Source organism: Ranitomeya variabilis, chromosome 1 (genome assembly GCF_051348905.1).
Source record: "Ranitomeya variabilis isolate aRanVar5 chromosome 1, aRanVar5.hap1, whole genome shotgun sequence".
Taxonomy (NCBI): Eukaryota; Metazoa; Chordata; class Amphibia; order Anura; family Dendrobatidae; genus Ranitomeya; species Ranitomeya variabilis.
In genome coordinates, this window is record NC_135232.1 from 1,164,887,471 (window position 1) to 1,164,911,211 (window position 23,741).

Below are 23,741 nucleotides of genomic sequence, written 5' to 3' on the forward strand. Positions count from 1 at the left end.
GGGCACATACTTTCTCCATATTAATGTCTATGGATGTAGATGAGGACAGAGAAGCCCCCGGAGGAGGATGTGGGGGGCACATACTTTATCCATATTAATGTCTATGGATGTAGTGAGAACAGAGAAGCCCCCGGAGGAGGATGTGGGGGGCACATACTTTCTCCATATTAATGTCTATGGATGTAGATGAGGACAGAGAAGCCCCCGGAGGTGGATGTGGGGGGCACATACTTTTCTCCATATTAATGTCTATGGATGTAGATGAGGACAGAGAAGCCCCCGGAGGTGGATGTGGGGGGCACATACTTTCTCCATATTAATGTCTATGTATGTAGATGAGGACAGAGAAGCCCCCGGAGGTGGATGTGGGGGGCACATACTTTCTCCATATTAATGTCTATGGATGTAGATGAGGACAGAGAAGCCCCCAGAAGTGGATGTGGGGGCACATATTTTCTCCATATTAATGTCTATGGATGTAGATGCTTACACAGAAGCCCCTGGAGGTGGATGTGGGGGGCACATACTTTCTCCATATTAATGTCTATGGATGTAGATGAGGACAGAGAAGCCCCCGGAGGTGGATGTGGGGGGCACATACTTTTCTCCATATTAATGTCTATGGATGTAGATGAGGACAGAGAAGCCCCCGGAGGTGGATGTGGGGGCACATACTTTTCTCCATATTAATGTCTATGGATGTAGATGAGGATAGAGAAGCCCCCGGAGGTGGATGTGGGGGGCACATACTTTTCTCCATATTAATGTCTATGGATGTAGATGAGGACAGAGAAGCCCCCGGAGGTGGATGTGGGGGGCACATACTTTTCTACATATTAATGTCTATGGATGTAGATGAGGACAGAGAAGCCCCTGGAGGTGGATGTGGGGGGGTACATACTTTCATCCATATTAATGTATATGCATGTACTGTAGATGAGGACAGAGAAGCCTCCAGAGGTGGATGTGAGGGGCACATGCTTTCACCATATTAATGTCTATGGATGTAGATGAGGACAGAGAAGCCCCCGGAGGTGGATGTGGGGGGCACATACTTTTCTACATATTAATGTCTATGGATGTAGATGAGGACAGAGAAGCCCCTGGAGGTGGATGTGGGGGGGTACATACTTTTATCCATATTAATGTCTATGTAGGTCAGGAAAATATAAATTATTTTCCATTGCTCGGGCTACACAGCCAGAGCTTCCTGCAACTCTTCCAACCATTGGCTTCTGTAGAACCAGGTCTCACATGCAGCTTCTCTCCCCTCTTTGACTTTCTACTCTCCCCTCCCTTCAACCAAATGGTCATTGGAATGTGAGTTTTATGGCTCTGCCAGATGGCAGAGCAGTATGTGTTTTTCTGCCAAAAATAACCCTTAAAGTCAAATTTAATAACACACAGTAATCCTAGACAGATGAAAATTAGATTTCCAGTATCTGAGCAATTGGGGCTACGCATGGCAGCGTTTTGCGGCATTTAGGGCCATCGGAAACCTGGGAAATGAATTTCTGTCCACCAGTAAATCAGAGACATACCTTGTTTGGACTCTAAAGAACGGTAAGATCACAGTGGAAAAAATAATGCCAATATCGTTGCCCTGTGAGCTTCCAGGCTAAAGATATGGAAAAAGGGAGTTTTTGATATCTTTCCAAAACAGGTGTACCTCCCGGAAAACAGCCCACATGTGAAGTCAGCAAGATGGGAGTCCCTAAGTTAATGGCCCAAACCATAAAACAGGAACATTCATTTTGGGAGGCACTCTGAGCCTGGAGAGACAGCTAACACCATGCTGGGGACTGAAGTATTTCTTTGGGAACTCCTCTCCCCTTTATCGACACATCATACCTGTGACTGAGATTTTGTACGTTTCGTATATTTTTTCCCTTTAATTTTATAGCTGTTTCTACATATTTGTATTTTGTCTCTTTTGTAGTATCTTTTGTAATTTTTGTAAACTGGCGATTTTTTTCTGGAGTAAACTTATAAATATGCTAGCTTCGTTCCTTTTGCTCTATGATCTATCTGACACGTACTCCGCGCAAATTCACGCTACCAGGGGTTGGTTTCTGACCCGATATAGGCTTGGTAACGGACCGGGCTTATATATAATTAGGAACCGGTGGCAACATAACGTTCTGGTGTTATTGGGGGATCCTGACAGTGACGGTCCGGAGGTTTATATGGGTATCCCCAGCCTGGGACTGGTGATATATATACCGCCCTCACTGCAGAGTGCCCCGAATACCAGTATGTGACACGGCAGCCTCTCCAGCGACTACTTATCCTAGGTTCACTTCCCTGACTGACCTGAGGTTAAGGGGGCGCCAGTGAGCTGCGATTATGTAAGCACCGTCACAGATTGCTGACTGCGGGGGGATAACCATATCCCCCGGTTATCTAGTGTTAGTTGGACTTTCATGACAAATTGGTGGCAGCGGTGGGATTATAGCGCATTAGTGATCTGGTTTGAGCAATCATTCCTCTAATGAAAAACTTGCACGGTTCTTGCGAGGATTCTGCGCAAATAAGCTTTGAAGATCGAACGCAGTGTTTATTAGATCTGAGACAATACTATATGTGTAGCAGTTATACCCTACCCCTCTTCGTTTTTCTGTCCTATCTTTTATTTGGCAGTCATGGCTGCAGTTGGGGAGTCCTGGTATAACCCGCAGACCAAAGATGTTCTTATTGCATTCTGTACGCTGAGACAAATTGACTCCATGGGTAAAACCAGGCACCAAATGATTGCAGAACTGATGCAATGTGCCACAGAGCCAGTCCGTCACCAGAGACCTGGTGACGCAGATGCCAGCCCAAGCGCAGGTGGTGCTGCCGCGGAGGTCCAACCGGTTTATGCCAGCCCTACTTGCAACCAGAGTAGTGTGGACCTGCTCCTGCAGATGGCCTTGGAGCAACTCCACACAGACAATCGTGAGGAACGTCTGAACTTAATTCAGCAGCACCACAAGCGAGAGGCTGAGAGAGCTAAACGGGAGGCTGCCGAGCAACGAGCAGAGGCCCAAGCTCAGAGCAACCATGAGATGCAGATCGCCCGACTCGGGATAGCATCATCTACATCATGGAACTGTGAATCCAATGATTCAACAACCTTTAAACCCTGGCCAGAATACTTTCCAGTGGTGGAAATGGACTTGGACATATTTCTGCGGGGGCTGGAAAAAACCTGCAGAAAGTACCAGCTGCCTGAGGGCCAATGGGCCCGATATTTAACTCCAGGGCTCAGAGAAAAAGCTCTGGAGGCGTTTTCTCTCCCTCGAGACCAAGATGGAGACTATGAGGCCATCAAGCAGGCCCTGATTAATAAGTACCAGCTGACTCCTGAGGTCTACTGTAAAAAGTTCCGGAACCTCGAATGTGGACCACATGACAGCTACAGCGATGTGGTGCATGGGCTCAGAACCCACTTTGAGAAGTGGGTCCAAGGACTGTCAGTGACCACCTTTGAGCAGCTGAAGGACCTGATGGTGAAAGACCAGAGAAGAGAAAGAGAGGATTCAAAAAGTTATAAATAAACTGGAGCATTGGGCAGCAAACTAACAGAATGGTCTTTAACAAGGAAAAATGCAAAGTACTACTGTACAGACCAAAAATTTGGACACACCTCATTTAAAGATTTTTCTGTATTTTCATGACTATGAAAATTGTACATTCACACTGAAGGCATCAAAACTATGAATTAACATATGTGGAATTATATACTTAACAAAAAAAGTGTGAAACAACTGAAATTATGTCTTATATTCTAGGTTCTTCAAAGTAGCCACCTTTTGCTTTGATGACTGCTTTGCACACGCTTGGCATTCTCTTGATGAGCTTCAAGAGGTAGTCACCGGGAATGGTTTTCACTTCACAGGTGTGCCCTGGCAGGTTTAATAAGTGGGATTTCTTGCCTTATAAATGGGGTTGGGACCATCAGTTGTGTTGTGCAGAAGTCTGGAGGATACCCAGCTGATAGTCCTACTGAATAGACTGTTAGAATTTGTATTATGGCAAGAATAAAGCAGCTGAGTAAAGAAAAAAGAGTGGCCATCATTACTTTAAGAAATGAAGGTCAGTCAGTCCGAAAAATTGGGAAAACTTTGAAAGTGTCCCCAAGTGCAGTGGCAAAAACCATCAAGCGCTACAAAGAAACTGTCTCACATGAGGACCGCCCCAGGAAAGGAAGACCAAGAGTCACCTCTGCTTCTGAGGATAAGTTTATCTGAGTCACCAGCCTCAGAAATCGCAGGTTAACAGCAGCTCAGATTAGAGACCAGGTCAATGCCACACAGAGTTCTAGCAGCAGACACATCTCTACAACAACTGTTAGGAGGAGACTTTGTGCAGCAGGCCTTCATGGTAAAATAGCTGCTAGAAAACCGCTGCTAAGGACACGCAACAAGCAGAAGAGACTTGTTTGGGCTACAGAGCACAAGGAATGGACATTAGACCAGTGGAAATCTGTGCTTTGGTCTGGAGGAGTCCAAATTTGAGATCTTTGGTTCCAACCACCGTGTCTTTATGCAATGCAGAAAAGGTGGACGGATGGACTGTATATGCCTGGTTCCCACCGTGAAGCATGGAGGAGGAGGTGTGATTGTGTGAGGGACGGGTGCTTTGCTGGTGACACTGTTGGGGATTTTTTCAAAATTGAAGGCATACTGAACCAGCATGGCTACCACAGCATCTTCCGGTTTGTGTTTAGTTGGACCATCATTTATTTTTCAACAGGACAATGACCCCAAACACACCTCCAGGCTGTGTAAGGGCTATTTGACCAAGAAGGAGAGTGATGGGGTGCTACGCCAGATGACCTGGCCTCCACAGTCACCAGACCTGAACCCAATCGAGATGGTTTGGGGTGAGCTGGACCGCAGAGTGAAGGCAAAAGGGCCAACAAGTGCTAAGCATCTCTGGGAACTCCTTCAAGATTGTTGGAAGATCATTCCTGGTGACTACCTCTTGAAGCTCATCAAGAGAATGCCAAGCGTGTGCAAAGCAGTCATCAAAGCAAAAGGTGGATACTTTGAAGAACCTAGAATATGACAGAATTTCAGTTGTTTCACACTTTTTTGTTAAGTATATAATTCCACATGTGTTAATTCATAGTTTTGATGCCTTCAGTGTGAATGTACAATTTTCATAGTCATGAAAATGCAAAAAAACTTTAAATGAGAAGGTGTGTCCAAACTTTTGGTCTGTACTGTATATGCCAAACAAAGTATATGATCTGTCCTCACACAAGAAGGAAGGGTTCAAGGGCAAACATAAAGATAATGTTGCTCTTGGAGCACCAATGTGAGGAATAGCTATTATTGTTGTCGGATGCCCAAAAGTGGTAATGAATTAAAATATTGGCACTGATATGGCATATCAACCAGGAATCCGGGACTCTAAGGTATAAGAACAGAGCAAACAGAAGGAATAAAGACAGGTCCCTGCAATCCTTTCCTAACGACCCCAGTGTATTAAAGACCGTCAATGCTATCAGCAGTGGTCAAAAGTGGTTAAGTGTATTAGACATAAGTAACCATATGATGCATTATTATTACTATTATTATTTATTTCTGTAGCACAATTAATTCCATGGTGCTGTACATGAGAAGGGGTTACAAACAACATACAAACATCACTTACAGTAAACAAAACTAACAATGACAGACTGATACAGAGGGCAGAGGACCCTGCCCTTGCGGGCTTACATTCTACAGGATTACGGGGAAGGAGACAGTAGGTCAGGGGCTACGGTAGCTCCGATGGTGTTGAGGTGGCCGTGTGGTCATTGATGGTTGTAGCTTTCCTGAAGAGGTGGGTTTTCAGGTTCCATTTGAAGGATCCAAATGTGGAGGATAACCGGACGTGTTGGGGCACAGAATTCCAGAGGATGGGGGATATTCAGGAGAAGTCTTGGAGGTGATTGGGTTGTCCTTTCCATTATGAAACGGACTTAAGACCCAACATCAACCATAATTTGAACCTCCCAACTCCGTCTCCAAGACTTCTCCTGTGCTGCGCCATTTATCTGGGTGCAAAGCCCCAATCTGACTGCTACCTAGCTCCCATGCTTTAAAGTGTGCTTTAAAAAACATGTCTTTATCCCCTTAACGACCTGAGGTATTTTTGGTTTTGCATTTTCCTTTTTTGCTCCCCTTCTTCCCAGAGCCATAACCCTTTTATTTGTTGGTCAATATGGCCATGTGAGGGCCAGCTCCTCGCGGGACGAGTTTTACCCTTGAACAACACCACTATGATGCATTATTATTATTATACATTTATATAGCGCCATTTATTCCATGGCGCTTTACATGCGAAAAGGGGCAAATATAGACAAGCGCAATAAACATGAGCAAAACAAGGCACACACAAGTACAGAGAGAGAGAGGATCCGGCCCGCGAGGGCTCACAGTATAACAGTGATGGGTGAGGATACAGGAGGAGGGAGGACCCTGCCCGCGAGGGCCCAAAGTGTGCAGGGGATGGGTGAGGATACAGGAGGAGGGAGGACCCTGCCCGCGAGGACTCAGAGTCTGCAGGGGATGGGTGAGGATACAGGAGGAGGGAGGACCCTGCCCGCAAGGGCTCACAGTCTGCAGGGAATGGGTGAGGATACAGGAGGAGGGAGGACCCTGCCCGCGAGGGCTCACAGCCTGCAGGGGATGGGTGAGGATACAGGAGGAGGGGGACCCTGCCCGCGTGGGCTCACAGTGTGCAGGGGATGGGTGAGGATACAGGAGGAGGGAGGACCCTGCCTGCGAGGGCTCACAGTCTGCAGGGGATGGGTGAGGATACAGGAGGAGGGAGGACCCTGCCCGCGAGGGCTCACAGTCTGCAGGGGATGGGTGAGGATACAGAAGGAGGGGGACCCTGCCCGTGTGGGCTCACAGTCTGCAGGGGATGGGTGAGGATACAGGATGAGGGAGGACCCTGCCCGCGAGGGCTCACAGTCTGCAGGGTATAAGAACTTGAGTAGTGGACCCTCTGGGTCACGGCTTCAGAGCCCCTGAGGAAGAGCGGACCAGATAGTGCCACCACCTGTACAGGGAGTGTTTGGGACAGGCCCAAGGAGGGTGAAGCCGCAACTGCCAGAGCCAAAGGGGCGACTGTGGGCTGGACCAGAGAAGAACAGAAGACAGAAGAGAGACGGGACCACAGAGGTGACCAGAACGGAAGAGACAGGGCAGGGCTGAAAAGACAAAGTACTGACCGGTATGGCGAAGACACACGATTGGCAGGGAACGGCAGGAACACAGGACTGGCAGGGACGGCAGGAACACAGGACTGGCAGGGACAGCAGGAACACAGGACTGGCAGAGACGGCAAAGAGTCAAGTCAGAGTCAAAGCGTAAAGAACAGAGACTGGAGCCAAAGAATCTAAAGAAATGCCAGCAAGAAGCCAGCGAATAGACGCAAAGGCGTCTTACCTGGACAGATGCAGGGAAGAAGTACCCAATGGGCGCCGCCATATTGGAGGTGGAGCCACCGGGTCACGACCTCCCAGAAGCCACAGCGGCAAAAGGAGCGCGTCTGCGCATGCGCGAGCCGGAGAACGGATGAGCGCCCGAGAACCCAAAGGCAGGAGAGCGAGAAGGAGGATTGGGAGCGTGCCGACCGCACAGGTAAGTATGAGGTGGCGTAACAGTACCCCCTCTCTTACCCCCCTCTCTTTATAACTGGAAAGGAACCTCCTCAAAATTACAGGAGCATTCATATTCTCTATGGGTTCCCAAGATCTTTCTTCAGGACCAAACCCCTTCCAATCAATTAAATAAAAAGTCCTACCCTTAACAGATTTTTTAGCGAGAATATCCTTAACTTCAAAAGAGACATCGGAAGAAACAGGTAGAGGAGAACGCAACGGAGCAGAATGAAAATGATTAAAAATTGCGGCTTTGAGGAGCGATACATGAAAAGCGTTAGGAATGCGTAACGAAGCGGGCAATATCAACTTGTAAGCTACATCGTTAATACGGCTAGAAATCTCAAAGGGACTGATGTAACGTGGACCTAACTTTTGAAAGGGAATCTTGAGTCTAATGTAGCGAGAGGATAGCCAGACCTTATCGCCAGGATGATACGGAGGAACATCTAAACGCCTCTTGTCAGCATACCTTTTCATTCGGCTACTAGCCCTTTCAAGCGCCTCCTTAGCCTCCTGCCAAATCTTGGAAAATTCCAAGGACAAGGAATCCGCCACCGGTACACCTGAGGTGAGGAGAACAGGGAGAGGAATACCGGGATGTTGCCCAAAAACAATAAATAAAGGAGACTTGGACGAAGATTCACTAGTGTGATTATTATAGGCGAATTCTGCCCAGGGAAGAAGAGACACCCAGTCTTCATGATGAGCATTGGTAAAATGGCAAAGATAAGATGTGAGAATTTGATTTACCATGCTCCACTTGACCATTGGACTGGGGATGGCATGCAGAAGAAAAATCCAATGATACCTTCATAACTCCACAAAGAGCTCTCCAAAAACGAGAGGTAAACTGAACTCCACGGTCAGACGTGATATGCTGAGGGAATCCATAAAGTCAAAATACTTCATGTAAGAAGATCCTCGCTAGATCAGGGGCAGAAGGTAAACCAGGTAGAGAGATGAAGTGGGCCATTTTAGAAAATCTATCCACCACCACCAAAATTACTGTGCAATTACAAGACTTCGGTAAGTCGGTGATGAAGTCCATCGCTATATGACTCCAGGGAACCGAAGGCACCGGAAGTGGATGCAGAGATCCTGAAGGAAGCTGTCGAGGAACTTTGTTCCTATTATTATTATTTTTTTTAATTTATATAGCACCATTAATTCCATGGTGCTGTACATGAGAAAGGGGTTACATACAGGGTTATAGATATCGTTTACAGTAAACAGGTTTACAGTGACAGACTGGTACAGAGGGGAGAGAACCCTGTCCTTGCGGACTTACATTCTATGGGATAGTGGGGAAGAGACAGAAGGTAGGAGTGAGGCGGCGGCTCTGGCGGTGGTGAGGCGGCGGTTCTGGCGGTGGTGAGGCGGCGGCTCTGGCGGTGGTGAGGCAGCGGCTCTGGCAGTGGTGAGGCGGCGGCATGGTTATTGTAGGCTGTAGGCTTTCCTGAAGAGATGGGTTTTCAGGTTCCATCTGAAGGATCCGAGGGTGGTGGATAATCGGACGTGTTGAGGCATGGAATTCCAGAGGATGGGGGATATTCAGGAGAAATCTTGGAGGCGGTTGTGTGAGGAACGAATAAGTGTGGAGAAGAGTAGGAGGTCTTGGGAGGATCGAAGATTACGTGAGGGAAGATATTGGGAGATTAGTTCAGAGATATAGGGAGGGGACAGGTTGTGGATGGCTTTGTAGATCAGTGTTAGTAGTTTGAACTGGATTAGTTGGGGAATTGGGAGCCAGTGGAGGGATTTGCAGAGGGGAGAAGCAGGGGAGTAGTGAGGAGAGAGGTGGATTAGCCGGGCAGCAGAGTTGAGGACAGACTGGAGTGGTGCAAGAGAGTTAGCTGGAAGGCCACGGAGGAGGGTGTTGCAGTAATCGAGGCGGGAGATGATGAGAGCATGCACAAGAGTTTTGGTAGATTGTGGGCTGAGGAAGGAACGGATTCTGGCAATATTTTTGAGTTGGAGTCAACAGGAGGTGGCAAGAGCTTGGACCTGAGGTTTGAAGCACAGGGCAGAGTCGAGAGTTACCCCGAGGCAGGGGATTTCAGGTGCGGGAGAGAGCGTGATGCCGTTTACCATAATAGATAGATCGGGTAGGGGAGATACGTGAGCACATGAGGAACAGGAGGTAACAAAATCCAGAACATCTTGGCGAATTGAAGGCCACCAATAATGGTGAGAAATCAGGGAGAGAGTCTTCTTGCCCCCAACGTGTCCAGCGAACCGGGAGGAATGACCCCAACATAAAACTTTCATCTTGTCACGATTTGACATGAAGGTTTTTCCCGGAGGAGGAGTGATCACATCTAGGGGAGCTAGAGAAACGATTCTAGCAGGATCAAGAATATGCGCAGGTCTCTCTTCTTCTTCCAGAGGTTGAAAAGATCTTGACAGAGCGTCAGCTTTGATGTTTTTATTTCCTGGTCGGAAATGTAGCTCGAAGTCGAAACGTCCGAAGAACAAGGACCATCTGGCTTGTCGAGGGTTCAGCCTTTGGGCGGACTAGACATAGGCTAGATTCTTCTCCTCTACAAAAATAGTGAAAGAATGTACAGCCCTTTCAAGGAGGTTCCGCCACTCCTCCAAGGCTTTTTTAATGGCCAGTAATTCCTTGTCACCAATTGAATAATTACGCTCAGGAGGAGAAAATGCTTTAGAGAAAACCCACAGGAGACTAATCGACCCAAGTTAGACCTCTGTAAAAGTACTACTTCAGCTCCAATAGAGGACGCATCCACTTCAAGAATAAATGGTCTATTGGTATCCGGTCAATGGAGCACCGGTGCTGAAGCGAATTCTTGCTTCAGGGTTTGGAAGGCAGCTTCGGCCTCCGGAGGCCAAAGGTTAGGGTCGACTCCTTTGCGGACCAGAGGAGAAATTGGTTTAGTCAAGGAGGAGAAACGAGGGATAAATTGTCTATAGTAATTCGCAAAGCCCAGAAATCGCTGAATAGCTTTTACTCCTGAAGGACGTGGCCAATTTAGAATGGCGGCCACCTTCTCAGGATCCATCTTCAGGCCATCATTAGAGACAATATAACCCAGGAAGGGTACGGAAGACTGTTCAAAGACACATTTCTCAATCTTCGCAAAGAGATGATTCTCCCTTAAACGTAGTAAGACTTGGCTAACATCTCATCGATATCAAACGAAGAAAAAACTCGACAGAAAACTCCCATAACTAAGTCATATAAATTTTATTAAGAAAACCAAGTACAATAGCACCAGGAGGAGAGGGGGAAAGAAAACACCCGCTCGCACATGTCCAGAAATGGATGCCCACAAAAAATAGCAATGAACGTGCAAGTGAATATTATAAAAATACTAACATCAATCTATTACACACTTGCCCATATAGTCTATTGCATACCTATCCCAAGAAACATATTAGAACGATATAACACAACGCAGCAACAATAGCTGACAATATTACCTATATGGTTGGGAAAAGATGTGGGCGTCCTCCCCGACGCGCGTTTCGGCGATTGTAGCCTTTCTCAAGGGGTCAGTCTCGTCGATGAGCAGATTAATCTGGAGAAAAGATGAGGATGTCATCCAAGTAAACCACGACACTGGTATACAGGCAATCTCGAAAGATATCATTGAGAACTCTTGGAATATGGCGGGAGCGTTACAAAGACCAAATGGCATCACCAAATACTCATAGTGACCGTCCCGAGTGTTGAATGCGGTCTTCCATTCGTTTCCCGCACGGATAAGGACCAAGTTGTAGGCTCCCCGAAGATCAAGTTTGGTAAAAATTTGTGCTCCCCTCAGGCGGTCGAAGAGTTCTGAAATAAGAGGCAATGGATATTTATTCTTCACAGTAATGTTGTTTAGCCCTCTGTAGTCACTACAGGGATGAAGAGTACCATCCTTCTTTTTCACAAAAAAAACAAAAAAGAAGCCTGCCCCAGCTGGAGACGAAGATTTTCGAATGAAGCCTCTGGCGAGGTTTTCCTGAACATAGTCCGACATAGCTTGAGTCTCTGCAGGAGAGAGAGGATAGATTATTCCTCTAGGAGGCGTGGTACCAGGAACGAGGTCTATAGGACAGTCGTAGGGTCGATGTGGCGGAAGAGTCTCCGCCTCCTTTTTGTCAAAAACATCCGCAAAGGAAGAATAAACAGAGGGCAACCCGGAAGGAATGGGAGAGGGACAGGGGACACTCACAGGACGCACGGGCAGCAGACAACGAGTCCGACAGGAATCTCCCCAACGAAGAATGTTGCCCCTATGCCAATCTAAGTAGGGTTCATGGACCCGCAACCACGGAAAACCAAAAAGAATTGGATGAGAGATGTTGGCTAACACAAAAAACAAAATTTTCTCCCTATGCAGAGCCCCAATCTGAAGCTCTACCAACTGCGTAACTTGAGTTATAGTCTCTTGCAGAGGCTTACCGTCTACAGAAGCGAGAAAAATTAGATTCTCTAAAGACCTAACAGGGACAGAAATGTAATTACCTCCTCTAACCTAATAAAATTTACCCCTGCACCCAAGTCTACATAAGCCTCTAGGGAAAAACGTTTATCATTAATATGCAACAAAAAAGGCAGAGTGAGGGGTTAAGAGGTTTCACATGCACGTAGGGAGACCTCTCTTACCTGACCTAGGTGGAGGAGTTTTCCGGACGATTTGGGCAGGCTCGGAGAATATGAGAGGAGCTTCCACAGTAAAAGCAGAGACCCTGAGCGCATCTCTCCTTGCAATGTTGTTCGGAGAGTTTTAGACAATCCACTTGCATCGGCTCAGGAGCAGAAACCGAAGCTGAGACTCTGGGATGTGGGCTGGGAGGTCTACGAGAAGACATAGAAGAACGAGGAAATTTCTTCTCCCGAGCTCGCTCCTGAAAGCGAGGGTCTATATGGGTAGCCAAGGCAATTAAATCCTCCAAATTAGTTGGAGTATCTCGGCCAGCTAGTTCATCCTTGATACGGCTAGATAGCCCCTGCCAGAAAGCCCCTACTAACGCTTCATTATTCCAACCCAAGTCGGAAGATAAGGTCCGAAAATGGATAGCGTATTGCCCAACAGTTAAAGACCCCTGCTGCAAACTAAACAAAGCCTCAGTGGTTGAGGCTAGGCGACCTGGTTCATCGAATACTCGACGAAACGTCTCCAAAAATGGAGTCAACTGAAGGACGACAGGATCATCCCACTCCCAAAGAGGATTAACCCATGCTAGAGCATCACCCTCCAAATGCGACACAATAAAGGCCACCTTGGCCCAATCTGTAGGGTATTGCAGAGGAAGGAGCTCGAAATGGAGACGGCACTGATTAAGAAATCCCCGACATAGTTTGGGACCTCCATTAAAACGAGGAGGTTTGGCCAAACGGGGAGTGGGATGAGGAGCTAAAGCTGGTGTAGGAACAGATGCGGCCGAATGTAAAGAAAGAAGTCGACTATCGACAGATGCCATATAAACCAGGATATGGGACTGGGCATCACGCTGCTGTGCCAGTTCTAGTTGCAAACTGGCCAGCTGGGAGGCATTCCCCGGATCAGAGGACTGGAGGGCAGAGAGATGGGAGTCCATAGATTTCATAAAGGACATCATCCGGGTCTGATTCTCCCGCAGGAAAACAAGATCTTTATGAGCAGCCGCAGCTCCAGCGGGATCCATGGCCTTTGCGTACTATAAGAACTTGAGTAGTGGACCCTCTGGGTCGCGGCTTCAGAGCCCCCGAGGACGAGCAGACTAGATAGTGCCACCCCCTGTACAGGGAGTGTTTGGGACAGGCCCAAGGAGGGTGAAGCCACAACTGCCGGAGCCAAAGGGGCGACTGTGGGCTGGACCAGAGAAGAATAGAAGACGGAAGAGAGACGGGACCACAGAGGTGACCAGAACGGCGGAGACACAAGATGGGCAGGGCTGAAAAGACAAAGTACTGACCGGTATGGCGAAGACACACGATTGGCAGGGAACGACAGGACACAGGACTGGCAGAGACGGCAGGAACACAGGACTGGCAGGGACGGCAGGAACACAGGACTGGCAGAGACGGCAGGAACACAGGACTGGCAGGGACGGCAGGAACACAGGACTGGCAGGGACGGCAGGAACACAGGACTGGCAGGGACGGCAGGAACACAGGACTGGCAGGGACGGCAGGAACACAGGACTGGCAGGGATGGCAGGAACACAGGACTGGCAGGGACGGCAGGAACACAGGACTGGCAGGGACGGCAGGAACACAGGACTGGCAGGGACGGCAGGAACACAGGACTGGCAGGGATGGCAGGAACACAGGACTGGCAGAGACGGCAGAAACACAGGACTGGCAGAGACGGCAGAAACACAGGACTGGCAGAGACGGCAGGAACACCGGACTGGCAGGGACAGCAAACAGCAAAGAGTCAAGTCAGAGTCAAAGCGTAAAGAGCAGAGACTGAAGCCAAAGAATCTAAAGAAACGCCAGCAAGAAGCCAGCGAACGCAATAGACGCAAAAGCGTCTTACCTGGACAGATGCAGGGAAGAAGTACCCTACGGGCGCTGCCATATTGGAGGCGGAGCCACCGGGTCACGACCTCCCAGAAGCCACAGCGGAGCGCGTCTGCACATGCGCGGACCGGAGAAAGGAAGAGCGCCCAAGAACCCAGAGGCAGGAGAGCGAGAAGGAGGATCGGGAGCGCGCCGGCCATACAGGTAAGTATGAGGCGGCGTAACACAGGGGATGGGTGAGGATACAGGAGGAGGGAGGACCCTGCCCACAAGGGCTCACAGTCTGCAGGGGATGGGTGAGGATACAGGAGGAGAGAGCACCCTGCCCGCGATGGCTCACAGTCTGCAGGGGATGGGTGAGGATACAGGAGGAGGGAGGACCCTGCCCATGACGGCTCACAGTCTGCAGGGGATGGGTGAGGATACAGGAGGAGGGAGGACCCTGCCCGCGATGGCTCACAGTCTGCAGGGGATGGGTGAGGATACAGGAGGAGGGAGGACCCTGCCCGCGAGGGCTCACAGTCTGCAGGGGATGGGTGAGAATACAGGAGGAGGGAGGACCCTGCCCGCGATGGCTCACAGTCTGCAGGGGATGGGTGAGGATACAGGAGGAGGGAGGACCCTGCCCACGAGGGCTCACAGTCTGCAGGGGATGGGTGAGGATACAGGAGGAGGGAGGACCCTGCCCGCGAGGGCTCACAGTCTGCAGGGGATGGGTGAGGATACAGGAGGAGGGAGGACCCTGCCCGCGAGGGCTCACAGTCTGCAGGGGATGGGTGAGGATACAGGAGGAGGGAGGACCCTGCCCGCGATGGCTCACAGTCTGCAGGGGATGGGTGAGGATACAGGAGGAGGGAGGACCCTGCCTGCGAGGGCTCACGGTCTGCAGGGGATGGGTGAGGATACAGGAGGAGAGAGGACCCTGCCCGCGAGGGCTCACAGTCTGCAGGGGATGGGTGAGGATACAGGAGGAGGGAGGACCCTGCCCGCGATGGCTCACAGTCTGCAGGGGATGGGTGAGGATACAGGAGGAGGGAGGACCCTGCCCGCGAGGGCTCACAGTCTGCAGGGGATGGGTGAGGATACAGGAGGAGGGAGGACCCTGCCCGCGAGGGCTCACAGTCTGCAGGGGATGGGTGAGGATACAGGAGGAGGGAGGACCCTGCCCGCGATGGCTCACAGTCTGCAGGGGATTGGTGAGGATACAGGAGGAGGGAGGACCCTGCCTGCGAGGGCTCACAGTCTGCAGGGGATGGGTGAGGATACAGGAGGAGGGAGGACCCTGCCCATGACGGCTCACAGTCTGCAGGGGATGGGTGAGGATACAGGAGGAGGGAGGACCCTGCCCATGATGGCTCACAGTCTGCAGGGGATGGGTGAGGATACAGGAGGAGGGAGGACCCTGCCCATGACGGCTCACAGTCTGCAGGGGATGGGTGAGGATACAGGAGGAGAGAGGACCCTGCCCATGACGGCTCACAGTCTGCAGGGGATGGGTGAGGATACAGGAGGAGGGAGGACCCTGCCCGTGAGGGCTCACAGTCTGCAGGGGATGGGTGAGGATACAGGAGGGAGGACCCTGCCCGCGAGGGCTCACAGTCTGCAGGGGATGGGTGAGGATACAGGAGGAGGGAGGACCCTGCCCGCGACGGCTCATCACAGTCTGCAGGGGATGGGTGAGGATACAGGAGGAGGGAGGACCCTGCCCGCGACGGCTCACAGTCTGCAGGGAATGGGTGAGGATACAGGAGGAGGGAGGACCCTGCCCATGATGGCTCACAGTCTGCAGGGGATGGGTGAGGATACAGGAGGAGGGAGGACCCTGCCCATGACGGCTCACAGTCTGCAGGGGATGGGTGAGGATACAGGAGGAGGGAGGACCCTGCCCATGATGGCTCACAGTCTGCAGGGGATGGGTGAGGATACAGGAGGAGGGAGGACCCTGCCCATGACGGCTCACAGTCTGCAGGGGATGGGTGAGGATACAGGAGGAGAGAGGACCCTGCCCATGACGGCTCACAGTCTGCAGGGGATGGGTGAGGATACAGGAGGAGGGAGGACCCTGCCCGTGAGGGCTCACAGTCTGCAGGGGATGGGTGAGGATACAGGAGGGAGGACCCTGCCCGCGACGGCTCACAGTCTGCAGGGAATGGGTGAGGATACAGGAGGAGGGAGGACCCTGCCCGCGACGGCTCACAGTCTGCAGGGAATGGGTGAGGATACAATAGAAGAGGGTAGAGCTGGTTGTGCGGCTGTTCAGCAGATATAAATGATGCATAAATTAAGTTACCTTTGTAGCTGAGGGTGTTCCCTCGTTGAATGGACGGTCTGGGCTGCATTTAAGAAAAGCTGGGGGCGTGTATGAGAAAAGCTGGGTAGGTCGGCGGTTCGAAGGCGTTGAGTGAGAGCAGCTGCGGGAAAAGATGTGTCAGGAGGCGATGTTTCTACAAGCTGTCACCTGACAGCTAAACACATAGAGAAGCGCCTTCCTGTGCCACGCAATGTACATGAGTGAACTCGTGTCTGCAGAACGCCGAGCACAAGGAGGTCATAGTGCCTGCAGGGGAAGGTCTATTACAGAAAGTTATGTACCGGTCCCCGAGCACTGGCGGCTCAGCTGTACTGACACATGAACACCAGCCTGTGTACTTTAGATCACGCGTCTCCATGGGTCCCCGCATGCAAATTGGAGTGGTGAATGTCATAAAGTATTGGTGACTAATGTATAATGGAAGATATATCATAGAATAAAGTGCAAAGAGGGGGTGATCTTCCACCACACTCTCTACAGAAAAGTCTGGAATATGATAATTCCGCAAGAAGTAAATGTTGCATAAGATTATCCACGGTGAATGCTGGAGTAATAACTAATATTTTTGGAGGCTTAATTTTCAGAAGTTAGAAATGTGAGAAATACTGTAAATAATATGAGGATTTTGGAAAGAGGGGGTAGTTCTAGTGAAAACCAAAGAGTCCAGCATCATTGTTTAGACCATGCGGTTTGACTGAATTTACTTTGAAGATCTGTTCGGTCTCTCTACGTGACGTTTTCTTAATGCGGTCGCCCCTCCAGTCTTTCTATACAATTTGTATGCCCCATACTTGTGTCCCTCTAATATTCCCCCCTGTTTTTCTAGGTCGTGTTTTGACAGAGGATGATCTGCTGTTTTCTTAGCTATATTGTTAATATGTTCCCCAATCCTTTGAGTAAATTTTCTTTTTGGGCGACCTATGTATTTTTTATGAGATGGGCAATGCAATAAATAATTCCTTTAGTGTCACAGGAAATAGAATCTTTGATTTTTACTGATTTGTGATCCTGTTGGAAACGAGTTCTTTTATTAGGTTTTAGTGTGCGACATACTTGGCATTTCCTGCATGGGAAGAACCCTTTCAGCTCCACGTATGGAGTGATCAGACCGGCTATAATGTCGCCAATACTTCTGGCTTTTCTATATATGAAGATAGATTGGCCTGGTGATAATTCCCCAGAATGTTATCTTCTGTCAACATGTTCCAATGTTTCTTAATGATTTTTTTGAATACATAATTCTGGGGGATATATTGTAGAATGATTGGAATATTTAGAAAAGTCCTCTCTTCTAGTTTATTAATTTTATGACTCTTGGTATTTTCCCCACATCCTCTTTGATTCTATCTAAAAAATCTTCTGAGTATCCTTTTTCTATGAATTTATCTTTTAAATGGTTAGCTTCTTCAAAGTGTGTGTCCCTGGTACACACAAACGGATAAATTGCCCCCTTGGGATATTTAGTAGCCATTGGGGTAAATGGCAGCTATTTAGGGGGATATAACTGTTACTGTCTGTTGGTTTGGTGAAAGAACATGTGCATATGTCATTGCTCTGAATAAAAATGGTCAGATCTAAAAAACACGGAGGGACTCTTTACTAACGGTGTAAGTAAATTGTAAATAAAAATCATTTTTATTAATAGACTGTAAAACATTGACAAAGAAGTTGAGTCTCCTGACCAAATAAAAAAAATATCATCAATAAACGTGTCCAGAGGACCTGGCCCGCACACAGCTCGCACTGTGGGTATATGTGTAAATGATCCCACAGGCCTACGTAAAGGTTGGCATAACTGTGCGTGAATGTGGTCCCCATGGCAGTTCCCCATTGCTGGAGATAAAAATCTCTCATATTTAAAAAAAAAATGGGTTAAAATAAAATTCATAAATTCCCCGATAAATTGAACCTAGTCACCAGGTATAGTTCTAAAAGAGTTTAAGAAAAACTTAGGCTTCACAGCCTTTTCCATGTTCTATGACCGTATACAATGAAGTTACGTCTAGTGTCCCCATAATATAATCTTCCTTCCATACAAAGTTCTTTAGGATTTACGTGTCTGCGAATTGAGATACTGATTTGGCTTTTATCCTAAGTCATATTACACGACTCGTTAAAGGGTGGATTGTGACTTGTAGGATTGCTACTTCCAACAGGTGGCGCTATAGAGTTAAGTCCTCTTTTTCTCAGAAGAGGCAATTTGCATATTACATTTCCCAGAGGAGCATTGCACGGCGAATAAGCCTCCTTACCTTGACAAGCCAGAGATGGTATGTCACTCTCCATAAGGAGAAACGATACCCCTTAGGATTTGTAGTATGTGTTTGGGGTCTTTGAGATAAGCAGGTAAAAGAGGTATGCACATATTTGGAAAGGTTAGATGTAAGAAATCTAATCCCCGAGATTATGGGGCGGCCTGGGGGATTTGTTGTGCATTTCAGTACCTTAGGTAATAAAAAATGGCCAATTTGGGATTGTGAATATAGATGAATTCAACTTCCTTCTTGGTAATAATTCCTCTATCAAGGCCGCTTAGGACTAAAGAATTTAATTCTTGAAGAAAAGCATTGGTAGGATCGTGGGGAATTTTGGTGTAAGTTTTGCCATCTCCTAATATTCTACTGGCTTCACTGTGATATTGACTGTGGTCCAGGATTACTATACTGCCCCCTTTGTCTGCCGGGCAGATAACTATTTGATGGTTATTTTGTAAAGTCTTTAACGCTTGTGTTTCTTGGGGAGTAAGGTTGATTTTTCTGCTTTTGTGTATTGTTGTTGATTTAATCTTTCGGATATCTTCAGTAACTCCCTTCATAAATGTCTCCATCGCGCTTGAGTACTCATGAATGGGGGGAAAATTAGATTTATTTCTGAGATTGGTATGAGAGTAAGTGATATATATATATACTGCCCTCATTGCAGAGTGCCCCGAATACCAGTACGTGACAGGGGAGCTTCTCTGGCGATTACTTATCCTAGGTGCAGTTCCCTGACTGACCTGAGAGTAATGGGGTGCCAGTGACCTGCAACTGTGTAAGCGCCATCACAGATTGGTGACTGCGGGGGGATAACCATATCCCCCGGCTCTCTTGTGTGAGAGGGCTTTCATGACAATGGATGTAAATGAGGACACAGAAGCCCCCGGAGGTGGATGTGGGGGGCACATACTTTTCTCCATATTAATGTCTATGGATGTGGATGAGGACAGAGAAGCCCCCGGAGGTGGATGCGGGGGCACATACTTTCTCCATATTAATGTCTATGGATGTTGTCTGCGACATGCTGGTGTAGTGCAGGCACAGCTTTCTTAGAAAAGTAATGGTGACTGGGCAAGTGGTACTGGGGGACTGCAACAGCCATCAGGTTTCAGAAATAGTCTGTCTAACAGGCGGAAGGTTGGGTTTAGGGTTGTGTTAGGGTTGGGGCTGTTAGGGTTGTGTTAGGGTTGGGGGGTTGGGGTTAGGGTTGTTAGGTTTAGGGTTGGGGCTGTGTTAGGGTTGGCTTTAGGGTTGTGTTAGGGTTGGGTTTAGGATAGTGTTAGGGTTGAAGTTAGGTTTGTGTTCGAGTTAGGGTTGAGGCTGTGTTAGGGTGGGATTTAGGGTTGTGTTAAGGTTGGGGTTAGGGTTGTGTTGGCTTTAGGGTCGTGTTAGGGTTGGGCACAGGGTTGTGTTAGGGTTGAAGTTAAGGTTGTGTTAGGGTTGAAGTTAGGGTTGTGTTAGGGTTGAAGTTAGGGTTGTGTTAGGCTACTTTCACACTAGCGTCATGCACTGCACGTCGCTATGCGTCGTTTTGTAGAAAAAACGCATCCTGCAAAAGTGCTTGCAGGATGCGCTTTTTCTCCATAGACTTTGCATTAGCGACGCATTGCCACATGTCGCAACCATCGTGCAACAGTTGCGTCGTACCATCGCCACCAAAAAACGTTGCATGTAACTTTTTTGGTGCGACGTGTCCGCCATTTCTGACAGCGCATGCGCGGCCGGAACTCCGCCCCATCCTCCCTGCACCTCACAATGGGGCAGCGCATGTGTTGAAAAACAGCATCCACTGCCCCGTTGTGCGGCGCTTTCACTGCTTGCGTCAGTACGTCGCAACGATGCAATTGGTCGTGTGTCGTACGACGCTAGTGTGAAAGTAGCCTTAGGGTTGGAGTTAGGACTGTATTAGGGTTGGGGTTAGAAGTGGGGGTTTTCAAAAGCAAAAAAAATGATTACGATATGCTGGTTAGTGTTGAGCACAAGTGCTCACTCCTTGAGTTTGCATCGGGTGCTCTGGTTTGCATGTTTTTGGGGGGTGTCTAACAGCCACTAAACATGGGGGGCAGGGACTCGAGCATCCATTATATTCGGTGAATACCCAAGCACCCGCTGCAAACTGAAGTAGCGAGTACTTGCGCTCAACACTAATGACTCCATATTCAATATGACAAGCTAATGTTATCAAACCCTGTGTTGTACCTGTCAGTTAAAAATGCTCAACAGACCCATGAATAAAATCTTTGAGGTGTGTGGTTTCCAAAATGGGGTCACTTGTGGGGGTTTCCACTGTTTAGGTACATCAGGGGCTCTGCAAACGTGATGTGGCACTGCCATTGATTCCAGGCAATTTTGCGTTCAAAAGGTCAAGCAGCGCTCCTTCCCTTCCGAGCCCTGCCATGCGCCCAATCAGTGGTTTACCCCCACATATGGGACATCAGTGTACTCAGGAGAAATTGCACAACAGATTTTGTGGTCCATTTTCTCCTAATACCATTGGGAAAACAAAAATTGGGGGTCTAAAGTAATTTTTTTGTGAAAAAAGTTAAATGTAAATTTTTCCCTTCCACATTGCTTTAGTTCTCGTGAAGTACCTGAAGGGTTAATAAACTTCTTGATTGTGGTTTTGAGCACCTTGAGGGGTGCAGTTTTTAGAATGGGGTCACTTTTGGGTATTTTCTGTCCTATAGGCCCAAAGTGAGTTCAAGTGTGAGGTGGTCCCTAAAAAAAATTGTTTATAAATTGGAAAAAAAATAAAATGGAAAAAAGAGAAATCGCTGGTCAACTTTTAACCCTTATAACTTCCTAACAAAAAAAAAATGATGTTTTCAAAATTGTGCTGATGTAAAGTCGACATGTGGGAAATGTTATTTATTCACTATTTTGTGTGACATCTCTGTGATTTATGGGCACAAAAATTAAAAGTTTGAAAATTGCAAAATTTTCACAATTTTTGGCCAAATTTACGTTTTTTTTCACAAATAAACTTAAGTCATATCAAATATATTTTACCACTATCATGAAGTAGAGTATGTCACCAGATACTGATGATGGAGGTGATGGGCGGTCACCAAATACTGATGATGGAGGTGATGGGCGATCACCAGATACTGATGATGGAGGTGATGGGCGGTCACCAGATACTGATGATGGAGGAGACGGGCGGTCACCAGATACTGATGATGGAGGTGAGCGGGCGGTCACCAGATACTGATGATGGAGGTGATGGGCGGTCACCAGATACTGATGATGGAGGTGATGGGCGGTCACCAGATACTGATGATGGAGGTGATGGGCGGTCACCAGATACTGAAGATGGAGGTGATGGGCGGTCACCAGATACTGATGATGGAGGAGACGGGCGGTCACCAGATACTGATGATGGAGGTGAGCGGGCGGTCACCAGATACTGATGATGGAGGCGACGGGCGGTCACCAGATACTGATGATGGAGGTGATGGGCGGTCACCAGATACTGATGATGGAGGAGACGGGCGGTCACCAGATACTGATGATGGAGGTGAGCGGGCGGTCACCAGATACTGATGATGGAGGTGATGGGCGGTCACCAGATACTGATGATGGAGGTGATGGGCGGTCACCAGATACTGATGATGGAGGCGACGGGCGGTCACCAGATACTGATGATGGAGGCGACGGGCGGTCACCAGATACTGATGATGGAGGCGACGGGCGGTCACCAGATACTGATGAGGCGACGGGCGGTCACCAGATACTGATGATGGAGGTGATGGGTGGTCACCAGATACTGATGATGGAGGAGACGGGCGGTCACCAGATACTGATGATGGAGGTGACGGGCGGTCACCAGATACTGATGATGGAGGAGACGGGCGGTCACCAGATACTGATGATGGAGGTGATGGGTGGTCACCAAATACTGATGATGGAGGTGATGGGCGGTCACCAAATACTGATGATGGAGGTGACGGGCGGTCACCAGATACTGATGATGGAGGCGACGGGCGGTCACCAGATACTGATGATGGAGGCGACGGGCGGTCACCAGATACTGATGATGGAGGTGACGGGTGGTCACCAGATACTGATGATGGAGGCGATGGGCGGTCACCAGATACTGATGACGGAGGTGATGGGCGATCACCAGATACTGATGGGATTTCCCTTTCCCTCCTGTCACTTTGTTGCTAAGGATAAACTATTAACCCTTCGGACTCTGCAGCACTTTTCCAGCACAGTACTGTACGTGTGGTGGTTTATTACTCACCGGTGTTAGCTCCAGTCACGATGGCGGTTTTCCCCGTCAGGTCAGCGTGGCATTTCCGTGGCTCCCAGCTTCCCTTCCTCTGTAGGCGCAGCACCACGGCCAGGATCACGGAGCACAGGAACCAGGCCGGGTGACTGAGGACTGACAGCAGCTCCATGACCGGCAGCGACTGAGTGCTGGGACGAGTGCGCTGCACAAGCTGCTCTGCACTCTGCACCTGCTGAGCTGCTGGGTCCTAGAGCCGGCTGCTGTCTATTGGGGCACAGGTGCCTGTAATCTGGAGTCTGGGAGGGAAAGAGTCGCCCCACTGCCAATAACAAGGTCCAAGGCCTGATTACATGGCAGCATTAACACTCTCCTCCCCGGAGCGCAGCAGCCGACAGCATCAGTGTCCTGTGCTGGGAAAACCGCACAAGAAAACGCAGCGTCTAGAAAACCTCTGCTTACTGTCAGTGAATTGGTCAGTACCCGGTGAGTGCGAGTCTGAGCTGAGGGTTTGTTACAGTGGCATCAGGGGCCCAAAGACCGACGTCCAAGATCAGCACATCTGAGGCTCTGTGCACACGTTGCGGATCAGCCTCAGGAATTTCTGGTGCGGAGTTTGCCTCTCCTGGCAGAAAACGCAGCTGCGGATTTGTCGCGTTTTTTGTGCATTTTTGATGCTTTTTTTTTTGCGGATTTGCTGCATTTTTTACCCCTGCGGATTTCTATAATGGAATGGGTACAAAAACGCTGCAGATCTGCAAAAAAGAAGTGACATGCTCCTTCTTTTAGGGTATGTGCACACGTCAGGATTTCTTGCAGAAATTTTCCTGACAAAA

At 48.8% G+C, this 23,741-nt stretch overlaps 1 protein-coding gene across 1 annotated transcript in view; it reads right to left on the minus strand.

Annotated features, from left to right (window-relative positions):
- The window catches only part of LOC143793461 (retinol dehydrogenase 12-like), an 80,804-nt gene extending 57,621 nt beyond the window's left edge, over positions 1-23,183 (minus strand). The window contains exon 1 of the mRNA XM_077280452.1: positions 22,921-23,183. Within this exon, the coding sequence (XP_077136567.1) occupies positions 22,921-23,077 (157 nt within the window). The 5' untranslated portion in view covers positions 23,078-23,183. The remainder of the gene's footprint in view (positions 1-22,920) is intronic.
- Positions 23,184-23,741: the final 558 nt, after the last annotated feature.